We start from the raw sequence: 16,655 nt of genomic DNA on the forward strand, positions 1-16,655 counted from the left end.
GGCAGGACAGCTCTGCATTCTCTGCATGAATTAAGCAGTGTTTCTATTAATAGGAGCATTTTTTCTTTTGATTTAAAATATTTGCAGAACAGTTAGAGACTAAACTACACATCATATTAATTATTTGTGTAGACAAGTTTACTCATGAGATTGTGTCCTCACATCTTCACTTCTTTATTCTCATGCCTTAAAATGAGCAAGACCACCCAGCTTCTCCTCTCTATATAAATTAAGGATAAAAATGCCACTTTTTTGCAATTCTACAGATGCATTATACCAGGCTTTAGATTTCAAATGATTCAAAATATGAATCTGGCTGATAAAGCACAATCACAAAATTAGTTGAAATTGTGTGTCATTTACAGAGCAGGCACACTTGCCAGACTTGTACAGAAATGGATTTTGCTTTGGAAAATCTTTCTCCCTAATAAAAATATAAAACTAGGAACTCAGGTAATAAAAATTAACAAGTAAGGAACAAGTTGATCAAATATTTATAAAGAAGATGGTTGCAAGTTACAGTAACTATGGCAACATGATTTTGAACAAAGTAATGGTTTAATGTTTAAATTAAATCCAACACGTATTAATTGTTATGATCTGCAAATTTAAAAGATAATTTTTAGTATTATAAATCAGAGCTGACTTGAAAAAGAAAAATCAATGGCAATGACATAAAATAGTAAGTGAAGAAGATATAATCCATTGGTACTGCTTTACTAAGCAAGTCTGTCAAAAAATGCAGTTCCAGGACAATGTACTATGAAGCAATACCTTTTTTGAACATTACTAATACAACACATGATTTACAGAAAGTAACTCAGACCCCTGCCATCTGATGACTGTGATTCACTTCTATTACTTTCCTAACTACCAACTTTTGCACTAGAAATGATGCAATAAGCAAATTCCAGAGATTTATCACAATGACCATTGATGCATGCTCCCAAAGCTATGTTCACAGGAAATGGAAACACCATTGCCAGAACCTAAGGGCTTGGTGAAATAAAGGAAAACATCCTGTCTGCACAAAGCTGGCTGGTTCAGCAAGATAAAGTATAAGCCCATAAAAACATTTTTTTTAAAAATCTGAAATCTACTGAGGGAAACAGCCATGCTTTTATCCAAGATTAGCTTTCCTCCAAACTCTACCCCACGCTAGCTGATACCCAAAAAATCTCCCCCACATCACTAGCAGCCCGCTAAGCCCCTGATTCTACAAGGTGCAGAATGCGCATCCCCATCTCCCAACAAAGAATTTGGAGTTGATGGGGCTCAATATCTTGTAAGGTTAAGCCTAATACTAATACTGTTATTAACTATTCACCACATCTGTGCTTGACACTGCCCATGACAAGAAGTCAGACAACTCCCTGCCCCTTCAGAGAGTCCACACTTAAAAATTATGGCATATGTATATTGGTCAGGATTGTGTTGTTTTAAACACACCCCTCACCAGTATAACTATGCCAAACTAACCCCTGTGTAGACTCAGCTATGTTGACTGAAGAATCCTTTCCCATCAATGTAGTTAACTCCGTTCTGGGAGGTGGTGTTCCAACATTGACAGAAAAAAGCTCATCTGTGTCACAGGCTTTGTCTACACTACAGGGTTATGCCAACATAGCTATGCCAGTATAGTTTCCATAGGGTAAAACAGCCTCAAGCCCCAATCCTGCAACTGACTCAGTAGGCAAATTTCTGTTCCCATGTGGAGGCCTATTGACTTCCTGGAGTTCCACGATTAGGACTTGAATAATAGAGATAAATAAGTCATACTAGGAAAACTAGAGGATGAAATTAACAGAAAGCATAACAATACACAAATAATCAACTCTAATAGAGGGGGGAGGACATTTCCCATATGCTACTTCAGTCTGCCATAACTCCCATGTGTGACTGTGTATACACACACACACACACACACACACACACACACAAGGAATGATGGTGCTCATAGAAATATAGGTTACAATTTTTAAAAATGTTGTGCCCCAAGTTAGTTTGCCAAATCCATTTTTAGGCACTTGAATAAATGTCAGTATTGAACAGCCAGCAGCAGCTACTGAAGTCCTTGTGTATTCAGCACTTCTGAAAATCAGAACTTTTAGGAGCCTAAATATTATTTATATGAGTCGTGCCTGTGTGCTAGACACTGTCAAAACATGTGAGGAAAAAAAAAAGAGGATTCCTTCCCCAAGGAGCAATTTATGGACAAACATGTAGAGTGTGAGGCTAGGTGAATAACAACAAGCAATTTATATACAAGTCAACTTGATTCCTAACACAGCAGAAGCGGGTCCGATGTAGACATGATAGGCCTTGCAAACAAGGCCAGGGAGGTTGTACCATGCAGAGGGATTGCATGGAGGGCACGGAAGCAATTGTATGAGACTCTGATAAATGGAGGAATGAGAATAGGAGCACTGGCGGAGCGAAAGAGACAGGAGACAACATGAAGCTTGGCAAAGGAGGCTAAGTAGGAAGGTGACTTGAAAGTATAGACTTATGGATTAAGGAGCCTAACTCTGGGCACTTTTTTTTAAAATCTTGACCATAAATTTTGTAGTGGTGAGAATGGAGAGCGGTGGTGTAGTTTTCTTCTATGTACAAAATTTCTCTTCTTCTGTAGATGATTGGAAATAGTATTGCTAATGTGGCCACAAGTGCATGTACTTTGCTTAATGAATTAACTCAGTTTATTTTTTCCTAAGGAGGTAAAGTAGCTGTACACAACAGATATTAATAGCCATAATGAAATTTGCAACAAGCAAATATGATTCTGAGTCCCAAGAACTCTATTATTTTAGGGGAAATAATTTTGGTTTTGATTTTGTACTTTAATGCAAAAGGGAGCTTAAGGTTTTTCTTCAGTTTCTCCAAATAAATTCCAAAAAGCCCGAGATGTTGAGCCATACTCAGAGGTGGTATGTAAAGACTGTGTACGTTACACATTTACATGGCTGCAAGGGAGTTTAAACAAGTATACAACTTAAACATGTTGAAGGACTCCAAGAAATGGCAATACATCAAAAAAGCAACTAATAGGAAGTTGTACAAAGCTGTGAGAAGATCTCTCTCTACACATGCTCAGGCTAGGCTGCCTGTGTGTAAGTTACCCAGGGTAGACTCTCTTACATCACCTCTTAATCTGGCACCATCTAAGTTCATTTTCAGCATACAACAAACTGGTATGGTTGAATATTAAACTTCTAAAATAAGGGGTTTGCAAGGGAAACACCAAGAGATCATTAGTATGAGGGACTAATATCACTGGCAAAGAAACAGGCATAATAATCATAGGCAGCTCTCCTACATGAATGCACCTCTCTCCTTACGTGCTGGTATAGGTCAGTCAGGACTGTGGAAAAATATCACAGCCTTAACTGACATAGCTATGCCAGCAAAACCCAAGTGTAGATGCAATTATACAAAAAGTCCTTTTGCCAGTATAAGCTGTCTCTCCAGGGGTGGGGATGGTGGAGTTTGCTGGTATAGCTCTACTGGTGTATCTATACTTACAAGCCCTTTTCAGTGACAGCGACAAGGCTGAAGATGAGTTCATCAATAATTTACCTGTGACACAATTCTATAGCTGCACTCAAGTCTCCAGACAGAAGACTAGTGCACTACCCCACTGAATCACCTACCCCAGAAGTGTTATATACTTGGGTAGTAAATTAAACACCTGTGTTAAACACCTTACTTTATACATAACATTCAGCTTCCAAACTCTGTGGATAATGCAGAACTTCATAAAAATAATTATATATTGCAAAGGCAGAGACAAAATACAAACATTTAGATATTTTTAAAGTACCAGAGCTCTCTAATTAACCCAATGATGCAAAGTGGATTTAGAAAAACTGTTCTCGTTAATAAAAAGGGAAGTTAACTAGTGTTTGTTCCCCCCTACTTGCCAACTGGATGATAATAAATAAGACTGGGATTCTTCTTTTTATGACGACTTGTACTTTCTATTTTAGTCTCCACTGTGCAAACAAAAAGGAGACTAAAGGGAAAATTGCTTCGTTTGTTGTTTTTCAAAAGAAAAGTGAATCTAATCTACTGCACAGAAGCGGCATTAAAAAAAAAAATTTCCCCTCCCGAAATTCTGGTATTTTAAGACATGATCTTGGAAGGTGCTGAAAGCCCCAAGCTCCCATTGCAATGAAGTTGAAGGTACCCAGATTCTCATAGGAGGGGCACAGCTCCTGTAGGATTAAGCCCTTAAATAATACATTTTTTGACAACTTGTGGGTTAAAAAATATGCGTGCACCCAGGAAATAAAAAATGAAAAGGATGCAATAGGCAACAGTTTATTTGTGTAAAAAAAAATCCTTTAAAATTTTACTACTTCTTAAAGATTAACGAAAAAATAATACTATTAATATATATACACATACAGTATATATGTATATACACATATATTGTACCATTAAAATTACATGCTTTTTAGAACAGAATGGGTCATGTTCCTTCACATCAATTTTAAATTTCTGATTGCAATAAACCATGCTTCCTTTTTTTAAATCTTCAAGTACAGGAAATAAACAAATCAGGATCTAAAAGTGGAAAACTATTTGTTATGCACAAATGACAACTAACAGCTATACAATTATTATTCTGCAGTACTCAACATTTTATGCGTGTCTTGGCGAATTCTACAACTCTGAAGTTTTACCTGAGATGTAAGGATATAATGAAGCGTGACAGTAGGCTTAACAGGTTTTTTCACATTATGGTTTGATTGAAATCAAAGCTGATTGAGTATTATGCATTTGTACACATAGTATCAACACGAGAACGGTTGGTAAAATAATGAATTTATCTTTACCAAATGTCTTAAAGCTGCAGGTGAAACAAAAAAAGGCAAGCACCACTTGCAATGATCAGCATGCAGACAGTGAAACAGAGGTAGCATTTTCTTATAACTTCAGCAGAATCACTCAATTCAACCACACTCTCTTCTGCAAAAGGCACTCACTTTTTTTTCATTTATAAATAATATGGTGTTAAATTCCAGCAAATTGACCATAAATGGTGTTTTCCCCCGCTACAAATGTAAAAAAGTTAAGCAAAGAATATGATGAAAAGCTGAAACAGGGCACAACACACACATTTTGGATGAATGTGCACCTTTCTTCCTTTTAGGAAAACTGAATTTCTTTAAAAAAACATTATAGTACATCATCCAAAAGTTAGACTTCCCAGTTAAAATGGCAATATTAAGCAGCACATTGTATATCAGAATAGAATTGTAAAACACCAGAATTACACCAGCCTTTTAATAGCTAAAATAAAAAGCAACAGTTCACAGTTAAAAATAGAAAGATTATTCACATAAAAGGTGGTGATAGGGAGGGATAAAGACCCTTCGATATAGAAGCTTATAAATTAGTATGTCTAGAACCTCATATTGTACCTTTTACACTTTCTGCAGTTTGAAAAGATACCGTCCATGCAAAACTTCTGTTCTTACCGTGACACTACTGAGCTAATTGAATTATAAGATGTCCCACTGTTGCAACTTGAAGCATAGGCCTCTTGACCATTAGCATCTAAATTCATTTTGAATACACATGATGCCTTCAATAAAAAGTCTGCTGCATCTCTGCGGCCTAATTCCCTCAGTTTAGACATTAGGATACCTACAGTGCTCTCAGGGCCATTGCTCCATTCTTGCAAAAGGGCATGGACTGGGCTTGGGAGAAAATCATTTTGAGTTCCACTATTTGTATTGTATTTTGCAACAAGATCAGGAAGGCCCAGGTTCATAGCCAGAAGGCACCAGTCCTTGCCCATAGGATCAGGTGGATCCAAAAGTCGACTAAGTTTCCTCCTTGTAAGAAGATTCAGATCAGAAGCATGAATATCCATTCCTAAACCTCCCTGTGAGTAGATGTCCAGACATCCAAAGCACAATAAACTGCTGAAGCTTTCTTTATAACCACCCATGGTATTAGTCAATGATGTCTCCTTCTGGCTTTGTGCCCGGAAGAAGTCTCTAGGCTGGTAGACCATTACTGGTTCATGATGTTCCCTCAGCTGCTGAGGACTAAGATAATGTTTCACAGTCAGCAGGCCTGGTAATGTTGTGGCCATTAAGTTATCAATGGTGCTACAAACAGAATCCAGAAGCAAGCAGCACTTGATCTTCTCTGTTTCCAGTCCTCTAACTTGAACCTCAATACCCTGACCATGGTTGACCAGCAACACTAAAAGCTCAGCCCCGCGATTCACAATCTTTGATCCATTTACCCAGAGACGAATATCTGCATCTCCCTCTGCATTCTGTTGGTGAATCCACCGACACAGATTCACTTGAACTTTATGGAAAATTCCACAAGGGAATGGAGTAAGGTGTTCCACAGGAACAATTCTAACACCACCATAAATCAGAACCTCATCCTCCTCATCTGTCCAAGACCTGTGAAGATTGTCAGTCTTGATCAGCGCTGGAATATCCACCATTGCTCCACTGCTAAGATCTCTAGCACAGATATCCATAGCATCCAAAATCTGTATCAGTTCTTCCACATCACTGTCTGATACCAGGCGCTGGATGTCCTCTATGGTATACCGACCTCTGTAATGATGTAGGGCTTTGGGATTCTCCACTGACAGGATTTTCCCCAGGACGTTAGAACAGAGCCAGCGAGGATCCAGGAGCACAACATCTTGGACAGTTTCACTCTGCATGATGTTTATCTGCTCAGAAAGAGGAAAATTACAAATTATATCTTGTAAAGTACAAGTCTACAGTAGAGCTGCTCTTATGGCTTGCTGATTCACCAGTCACATCATTGATTCACAACTGTAGCAAGATAATAGTGCATTTCCTTCCTCTCATATTCCTAAAATAAAATCAGGATCCAGCTCGACTTGTTTTATTGACAAAGCCATCAGAGCACATGGCTCACTGAGATTTTTTTCAAAATATTTTAGCAGAAATCTGCTTCTGCACTTCCAACAATTTTCAATGGACATAGAAAATATTCTGGCCTAAAATGCAGTTTTTCCTCATTTGCCCTGAAAAGCTGAAAAGGGAACAGCATTTTTGGCACAGTTTCAGAGCTTCTCACATTCAACTCTTAACCACCAGATATGTAAGAGCCAGGATGTCACATTCAAAGTTCATACCTGCATCTATCTGCATTTGCTTACATGGAATTTAATGTTGGTAGAAAAGAAAAATCCAGCCACAGAGAACAGAAATATAGGATTGGAGGTATAGCTGAAATTAGTAGGAAATGACATGACAAGCAAGGAAAGCATCACAAGCCTCCTTAACAGGTATGCAACTTTGAGCAATTGAATGCTTTGCCATGTCACTACATACTAGAATAAAGTAGCTACAGCAAAGTAAGCCTACGAGTAATTGTATTAGCTATTATCTCATTTGAAGATCAGCATTTTATTTCACCCCTTTCCTGAATATTTATTTTATTTGCTTTTATAATGAGTAAAGTCTAACATAGAACTCTTCCTCTTTTAAAGAAAGAAATGTTCAATGAGACAAATACACAGGAGCCATAAGACAAAAGATAACTGAAGTCTGTATGGGTTGATTTGCATTGAGTATGTTGTCTTGGAATGGGAAGTTGAGGAAAGAATAATTAAGGAATTTTGCTGAGAACACAGCAAGATTCTGTCAAAACAGAACATTCTGAACTACCTGGAAATCTCAGGTTTTAACAAGTTAAATATCTTGTTGTGCAACATTTTTCTGCTGTTTAATTCATTTAAACAAACAATAATGTAAGATAGAAATAATCTGCTGATTCAGATTTCTAATTTTAGAAAAAAAATCTGATACCAGGATGGTGCAATCACTGCTTCACTCCACTGCTGTGAAAGCTGGTCCATCACTTATTACAACCCCCCTTTTATCTGAGGGGTATCTGTCTGTACACATTTGGCATAGATGCGTTCAAAGAATGCTTTTCTTTAACCAAATCTCAAAACAATTTATTCAGCCATTTTAACTCACATTTCAGATTGAAGTTGCACTGTGGATGAACAACTAAGGGCTTGTCCACATAAGGAAGTTATTCCAGAATTAGATATGGTATGAATTCAAACTGCAATAGCTATTCTGGAATAGCTCCCTTTGTGGACACTCTTATTCCATAATAAGAGTGCCTTTTTCTGATTTAGCTGAATTCACTTTGGCTTTCTAGACTGGGTGTGCTATTAAATGATTTTTTTTCTTCTCCATAAGATTTCCTTTCATGCTCTACCCACCAATTCCTCCAAGAAGCTTGATACATTTTCAATTCAGCATCCCTATACTGGAAACCACTCAAGCTCATGCACTCTAACTGGTTAGGATTTTCTTCTTTTTTTTCCACTGAATTAAAGAAAAAAGTAATTAAAAAGATGCAGAATATACACTTTGCTCCAGAGGGGTGAAACTCAATTGGATACTGTATAGAATCAACAATCTGAATTTGTTTATGTTAAAGACAGAATGCAAGTAAAGTCACTACATAGTTATGCAGTTTGAATAAAAATTACTTACTTCTCCTATGCTGTGCAACTGCTGGGCTATATGCCGTAGATCATCTTCACTTGTTAATGGATTAAGCTGATTCTGTACATCATATACAAACTGCTGCAATGACATCAGCTGGTTGGGTCCATTACTTTTTCTCCAAGAAGGAAGGGTGGAAATCATTTTCTCACACAGGTGAGTCATAGGTGCACAAATCTAACAAAAGTACAATGGATGTCAATTTGTAGTTCCTCCTCTACTACGCTGACAAAAACTGAATTAAATTGTTTAGAAAAAGAGCTACTGCCAAAGACTTGTGTATTCCACAGCTGCAGAATTTGCCACAGAATCTATCTGGATGAAAAATTGTACTCCAGAACCTAAATTTTCATTAAATACCAATTTCTAGCCACCATGACTACAAAAGTATCAGGGGGTAGCCGTGTTAGTCTGTATCCACAAAAAGAACAAGGAGTCCGGTGGCACCTTAAAGACTAACAGATTTATTTGGGCATAAGCTTTCGTGGGTAAAAAACCACTTGCATCTGAAGTGGTTTTTTACCCACGAAAGCTTATGCCCAAATAAATCTGTTAGTCTTTAAGGTGCCACTGGATTCCTTGTTGTTTTCATGACTACAAAGACAATCTGAATGTGAACCAATTAAGTGCTTTCTCACCTAATCTGCGCACAACTTGAAACAATGGTTTTGTGTGGTATCAACTGCCCCACTCACCTGGGGATTAACTGCGAAACCAAAAAATAGTTTAAAATATCAACAGTTAATCACTTTACTGCTGATCTTTTTAGCAGAAACACACCACTAAGGAGTTTATCATGAAATCCCAAACCACCTCCCATGTGCTAGAAGTACCAATAGCTCCTCATCCCCACAGCTTCTACAATGCAGTTGTGTGTTGCAAGTACAAAAAACGGTAGTTAATTGAAAAATAAGAAACTGGGGCAAGCATAAAATAGAATGAATTTAATATCAAAATAAATAACACCCATGTTACAATGCTGACTGCATTTTACAGGTTCAGATTTAGTTAATAATAAAACTCATTTTTTGAATGCAAATGAAGTGGTTGAGGAATTAAAAGCCTGTTGCATCAGAATGCCACAGAAACTAAGGCCATGTCTACATTACAGAGATTAAAAATAGCACAGATACGGTGCCATAGCTATGGCAGCATAACCCTGGAGTGTAGATGCAGCCTACACCAACAGAAGAGGTTTTCCATTGCTGTAGCAACACCACGTCCCCCAGCATTCTTGTGTCAACCCAGCTGTGTCTACCCCAAGAGCTAGGTCAGCATAGCTCTAGTGCTCAGGGTTGTGGGGTTTTCATATCCCTAAGTGCTGTAGTTATGTTGACCTAAATTTTAAGTGCAGATCAGGCCTAAGGGAACACTGCTGTAGAACTTAGGTCAGTCTACCACTGGGTACGTGATCCCTTGGTTACTGCCCTTTTACCTAGCTATAAACTGCAAATAGATTTTTCAGAGTATGACTCTAGGAAAATTATCAATATATATCTGATTAGCATATTTCTGAAATGACATTTCCATTGGTTCAGATAACAGTTAGTTCTGCCCTGGTGTTTTTTTTAAGTAACACACAATCTACTTGTATAGCAAAATATTGGAAGTGACCATAACATTACTCTGTAATTTATTTTGAGAGAAATGGAGTCACTGAAGTCATAAAGCTGGGTCAATTATGAACTGAAATCACAGCTTTAAACTGAAAGTCACAACTTCTCCATTTTACTCCCCCACCAAAAAAGCACCAATACAGTCTCAGATTCACTGATTGATCATTTTAAATGTGGGAGAAGGTTTATGGTAGATCATCCTCTGTCTCTTATGACACCTCTCTGGGGTCTTCATTCAAGACACAAGCTTTTCATAAGGAATTGTTGGCCCATTATCATTAAAATTTGTGCAGCTGTCCCAGCTGTGATATCACACATAAAATAACGTATTAAAGTCACTACAAATCATCAATCATCTGAGGAAATGTACAGCTTACTGCTTCATGGTTCATTACTGGGAATTGGTGGATCAGGGTCTCTTGGCTCCCATGGAACACACATGAGTAGCAGCAGGAGCTGAGAATCCATATCTACACTGGGGATATTTAGGATTATTTTCCCTTTGGTTAAACTGAACTGGTGCTAACACAACTGGGAATCTGGTAACTGGACCTTTTTTCATCACCATGTCTGTTAAAACTGCTGTACAACACAAATGTAATTGACACACTGGTAAAATAGCTCCAGCCTTCAGAGACTTGCCTACTCTAGAGCTCCCACTAAAGCGAACACTAATTCAACTGAACTGGTGTTAGAAAGAACGGGAATTCTTTAGCAAAATCCTCTGTGTAGACAAAGACCAACTTATTTCAGGGACAAGAGGCTGCGAAACTGTTTTGTAATTGAATTGCAAGCTTTAAAGAAATTATCAAATAAGAAAACCTGGGACTGAGTTGTTAGGACTGAGGTAATGTAAAGACTGTGAAGCGTATCAGAAACATGGGGTTAAAATGAGCTGTAGCTCACGAAAGCTTATGCTCAAATACATTTGTTAGTCTCTAAGGTGCCACAAGTCCTCCTTTTCTTTTAATAAAGAGCCAGTAACTCAGAGGGTTAAAGAACTTTAATGATTATAATAAGCCCCTGTGCTGCTCAATGCACGATTGAGTCCAAAGTACCTTTTAAAGCCACACAAATTAAAATATTTAAAAAACAAAATATCCTTCCAACTTACAAACCCCACCTCTGATAATAAAAACCAAAAATATATAATTTACTCTTGGCTATTTATATTGCTTGGTGACTTTCTGCATTTCTCTCACACTGGACAATAAGAATAGAATCAATAATTTCTAGCCAATTAGATTGTCTGATTCACTTGGGCTGATATGACACTGCAATGTTTGGGTTGCAACACAACAGGGGCATGTTTAAAAAAAAAAGAAAGAAAGAAAAAGCTTTTCCATTGGAATTTAAAAAAAAATCATGGAGATAGTTTTTATAAAAACTGATTTTTACAAACTCAATTTTCAGCTGAGTTTGACCTAACAGTGTCCCTTTGAAGAGAGGAAAAATGTTTTCTTCCTATTTCCTTCAAACCCGAATATCTGTAGGCTCATTATCAACTGAAAGTGCCTCTGAATTAGCCACCAGAGAGTATTCAAATAAAGAAACCGCACCTATTCTTCCTGAATTCCATGGTGTACGTGCCCAGCCTTTGACGCCCCAGAAGCAAGAGGCCTGCAATAACTTCCCCATGCAAGTTTCCTTCAAAACCAGAATTTCACATAGTTCTAGGCCTAGGCCTTCAGTTAACTACTCACAGAAATGATCTGGCTTCTTAATTCTTGTAGGTGATTTCGAAGAAGCTTCATATCTTTAGAGCCAGATGCTCCAGCATCCAAAACAAATAACTTGTCCAAAATTTGAAGATCATTTCCAAACCTAAGAGAGAAACAGACAGTACTTGTTTATTAATTTCTAATCCCAAACCAAATTTTATTTTAATTTACCCAACTGTAAATTTGTTTTAAATTGTGTAATAACTTTTTCTTTAGCTTTAAAGGAATCATGAAAAATGGAATGAACAAGAATACTAAAAAGTTAAATACTGGATATGATGCACAATACTAAAAGCAAAACATAGTATATTAGTAACTAATATTTTATTCAAGATAACAGAATTGTTGAAAGTAAAAGTTACTCTTTCATGTAAGCACTGGAAAAGAGGTCTCCACATATATTATAAAAAGGGAATTACAGCAGTGTCAAAGGATAGCAAGTAGACATACTGGCTATATGTACTGCTATAAAAGTTACAGCTATGATTTGTTTTTAATGAGTTCAGCTCACTTGGTGGTTCTTATCTGAAACAGTTCCACATTTATATTTGCTTTTACAAGCATAGCAATGAGATGTATTTATTGACTGAAACTCTAAGGATTATACACAGGTATCTATTGTTCAATTTCAGTAGATCAGGAAATTGCCCTAACACAGTAATACTAAAAATCTGGGGGATATAGCCCTAGACTTTCTCCTTACATCCTCTTCCTAACAACAGACTCTACTCAGAAGACCTGAAGGGTTCCTCATATTATGGCATTGCTGTGAATTGTGTATAGTTTGTCTTGGAAGACTAGTCTGTGAAAATAGCTAATTCTGAAAACCAGCGCTATACTCTCTGCAATTCATAGTGGTTGGCTTTAGGACTTTTAGGACATCTAGGGACACTTGGTTCATTTTCTTTTTCATCCACATTGCCATGAAGCTCTTTAGAAAATTGTATATACAATTCATCTGTGAGATTTATTTTTGTATACTAGCTATCTTAAACTTAATTTAAAGGATGAAACTCCATTGTGTCTGGGTATTGGAGCATTGATAAATAAAGTCACCTATTTTTCTCAGACTGCTTCAATACTTAAAGGTGTGAAGCAACCTACTTATTTTAAAACCATCAAATGTTTTCCATTTTTGCACATTGTACTGCAAGACCATTTTCAATATAAAGCAGAAACCAAAACAAAGTAGAAAAGGAGTACTTGTGGCACCTTAGAGACTAACAAATTTATTTGAGCATAAGCTTTCGTGAGCTACAGCTCACTTTATCGGATGCATTTGGTGGAAAATACAGAGGGGAGATTTATATACAAACATAGAGAACATGAAACAATGGGTTTTATCATACACACAGTAAGGAGAGTGATCACTTAAGATGAGCCATCACCAGCAGCGGGGGGGGGGGGGGGGGGAGAGGGAGGAAAACCTTTCATGGTGACAAGCAAGGTAGGCTATTTCCAGCAGTTAACAAGAACATCTGAGAAATGGCTCATCTTAAGTGATCACTATCCTTACTGTGTGTATGATAAAACCCATTGTTTCATGTTCTCTGTGTTTGTCTCCCCTCTGTATTTTCCACCAAATGCATCCGATGAAGTGAGCTGTAGCTCACGAAAGCTTATGATCAAATAAATTTGTTAGTCTCTAAGGTGCCACAAGTACTCCTTTTCTTTTTGCAAATACAGACTAACACGGCTGCTACAAAGCAAAGTACTGGATTTTCTTTGCTCTCATACAGATCAATTAATGTTATTTTGTAAATAATATGTAACACCCCAAATCAACAACCAGCTTTGGTATTTCCACGCTTTAATACTGGATTTAAATTTAAAAAAAAATGCCTTGCTCCTCTTCTTACCTGTTTCTGATTTCTTTCAGCAATGACATGTCTTTGTCATATCCAAATTCTCCTCCAACAGGGCGAGGAAGGTTCACAATGTCAGCATGGGTGGCCACCAGGACAACATGCAATGGATTTTTCAGCCTTCCACCAAATGCTTCATGAGAAAGAAAAATACACACCCAGAGTACAACAATTTCAGGAAAAATGCTCTTACTTTACCATAAGGCAGAGATGAATTTTATGTTCCTGACATACTGGTCACTTTTGAGAGTACACTTGCCATCTTAAAAACATAATCTACGTACTTGTGTGTGTAATTTAAAGACTGTTTGGTTGATGTGATTTGTCTATAGCCCATAAATATGGATGGCTTGCCCTTTCAAATAATATTAGAAATACTGATACTATATGGCTTTCTTTCTTTCTTTTTCTTTCTTTCTTTTAACATAATAAATATCACTAACAACACTAACAAATCAGCTATAAACTATGAAACCATTTTGGGGATTACATTTAAGTCAGTAACAGCAACTACTTGCAAAGATTCTTGGTAGTTCTTTGGATGGTCTTTAGTACTACAGGATGCGAGTTAGAGATGATTGTAAGCAGAACACAAATGATCTACAACATTCATACTGTGGTATGAATGCAATTGTACAGTACTTACACAAACAATGAACTCTCACTTAGGTGAGAGTTAAGTAGGAAAGCCTGGGAGATATCATGAAAAGAATGAGAAAAAGAGAAAGATACAAATGGCATATGAATGAGATGATAGTACGTAACACACATTTATACAGCCTGTTCTCTAATATACTATCCAGAAAAGAATAGACTGTTGGTCAAGTTTTACAAAACATGGGTCATATTCTGTGGTCTTTACTTCATCCTCATCCTGGCAAATCCTCAATTAACTTCAACCGTTTTCCCTGAGTGAAGACTGAATAAAGTCTCCAGAGTTTGATCCATTTTGCTTAAGCCACACAAAAATACCCTTTTATATGTCTAGTGATTCAAAATTAGTGTTCTGTGACCTGTGAAGGAGTATACTATACTGCAGCCAGCATCCTGTTTTCTGGCTTTTTATGAAGGACCTAGTGGAATTGGCTAGGAAACTATTCCAAAGCTTTAAGATTTCTGTTAATATACTCTACTACTACACTTTGTTAGGATAGTTGAAGGATTTCTTATAAACTATTAGCAGCAAGGTCAAGTTGAACAACTTTGTTAATTACTGTACTATAGTTAAACTGACAACTATTTAAATATTGCTAATCGTTTTGCAAGAAGAACTGACAAAGTTTAGTTCTATATTTGGCTGAATCAAAATTTGGATTCTAGCAACTGCAGGAATATTAAATCAATACCTTAAAAGCTTCAGTATTAATTTTTGGCAAACTTCTGAGTCTATTATCTCAGTTACAAAACTACCTGCATATTAGCTTTTTTTTAAAAAAAAAACTCAAAGTGAAACTGAAAGGCATGTGTGTGTCTGAACTGGAGGAAGGCAAACTAACATAGACCTGTATTAAGTTCATAAATAAGGAATATAGAATATCGCCTGGGCTCTGAGATAGTACATTTAGTACTGGCCAAAATATCATTAGGACATAGGGAACATTCAGCTCTTAATAAATATTTTGATATGCCTGCCAGGCGATTACACAGTGATTTTATCACTTCATGAGTTTTCTTTTTCCATACATGTCTAATCGTATCCATTGGCTTGAACAGAGTTTTGGTTGATGAAGCCAAGACAGATCCCTGGGCTTGGTTCTTCCATCAAACTGTCAGGGTGTGTGGATGAATGCTCCACTGCAATAAAAGCTAAATAAATTGGTATAAACCAGGAATAGGTGACCTTAATCTTTTTTAAAATATAGTGATTAAGTCAATTTGTTTGACATACAAGCAATTCCAAACAGCACAACCAGCTAGAGTATTAAACTAGAGATCTCATTTAAAAACTGAACAAAGCCTTAGCAGATGTCAAGCAAAATTCACTACGAATATTGGGCTCCATCCACACCAACACTTAAAAAGAGTTAAGCTCATTTAAAATCTAAATATAGTTCCAGCTAAACAGGTCTGAGCAGCACATGCAGAAAGTCAGCACAGTTTTAAAACACAATTCTAACATGATTTAGACCCATCCACACCGGCCAACCTAGCTAGTGCTGGAAAGCAATTTAACTGAGGTTGGGTTTAAACAGAATTTAAGCAATGTTTCCAAACTTGGTTTAAAGACCCAGTGCACTTGGAGCCTGTATATAGACAGACAGTAGACAAGAATGTCAAAGTAGCTCTTTGATACGAGAACTTCAGTTTAAGGGGTTAGGGAGAAATTCAGGAACCACACAAGGTTCTCCACAATATTTAAGCGCAACCTAAACAATTTTAGTAGGGTTATGTGCCTATGGCCCTGGTTAGACACTCTGATGTGAGGGAGAAGTTCACCTCTCTCCTGAACTTTAAACAAAGTTGATTTCAGTAGGATGCAGGAAGATTAACATACAAACAGGACTCAACAAAGTTACAGGGAAAAACTTTTTCCTTTCCTCCACAGAAGGCATATAGACACACAGCATGTCATACCTATGGGTTCCTCAACTGGGACGAGTGATTTCAGGAAATTAAGCCAAAAGGTCACTTGGTTTAACTGGATTTCATAAGGTTCTTCAAGACTGAAAAGCACGATGTGAATTGCAGTGGGATCATTTGCAGCAAAATAATCATAACAGCAGAAATATACAGGGTTCCCAGAGAATTCCCACACGCTGAAATCACCAATTCCTGTAAAAGGGGATAGATTGATAAACAGGTCAAACTTCTTTAAGGAGCTCTGTTTTTTTTAATATTGGAGGCAAAGTTTTTCCAGGGCTGACATCTGGAAGCCAAATATAAGTTCCAGGAGTCATAGACACAGTGTATTATAGA

At 37.1% G+C, this 16,655-nt stretch overlaps 1 protein-coding gene across 6 annotated transcripts in view; it reads right to left on the reverse strand.

Annotated features, from left to right (window-relative positions):
• Window positions 1-5,122: 5,122 nt before the first annotated feature.
• DAPK1 (death associated protein kinase 1) overlaps window positions 5,123-16,655 on the reverse strand; it is a 136,631-nt gene continuing 125,098 nt past the window's right edge. For all 6 annotated transcript variants that reach the window (XM_038401325.2, XM_038401327.2, XM_043514289.1 and 3 more), the window contains 5 exons: window positions 16,314-16,511; window positions 13,734-13,872; window positions 11,857-11,977; window positions 8,526-8,714; window positions 5,123-6,712 (listed from right to left, as the gene is read on the reverse strand). In XM_038401325.2, coding sequence (XP_038257253.1) covers window positions 5,480-6,712; window positions 8,526-8,714; window positions 11,857-11,977; window positions 13,734-13,872; window positions 16,314-16,511 — 1,880 coding nt within the window. In that variant the 3' untranslated portion in view covers window positions 5,123-5,479. The remainder of the gene's footprint in view (window positions 6,713-8,525; window positions 8,715-11,856; window positions 11,978-13,733; window positions 13,873-16,313; window positions 16,512-16,655) is intronic.

This window comes from Dermochelys coriacea, chromosome 5, assembly GCF_009764565.3.
Source record: "Dermochelys coriacea isolate rDerCor1 chromosome 5, rDerCor1.pri.v4, whole genome shotgun sequence".
Lineage (NCBI taxonomy): Eukaryota > Metazoa > Chordata > Testudines > Dermochelyidae > Dermochelys > Dermochelys coriacea.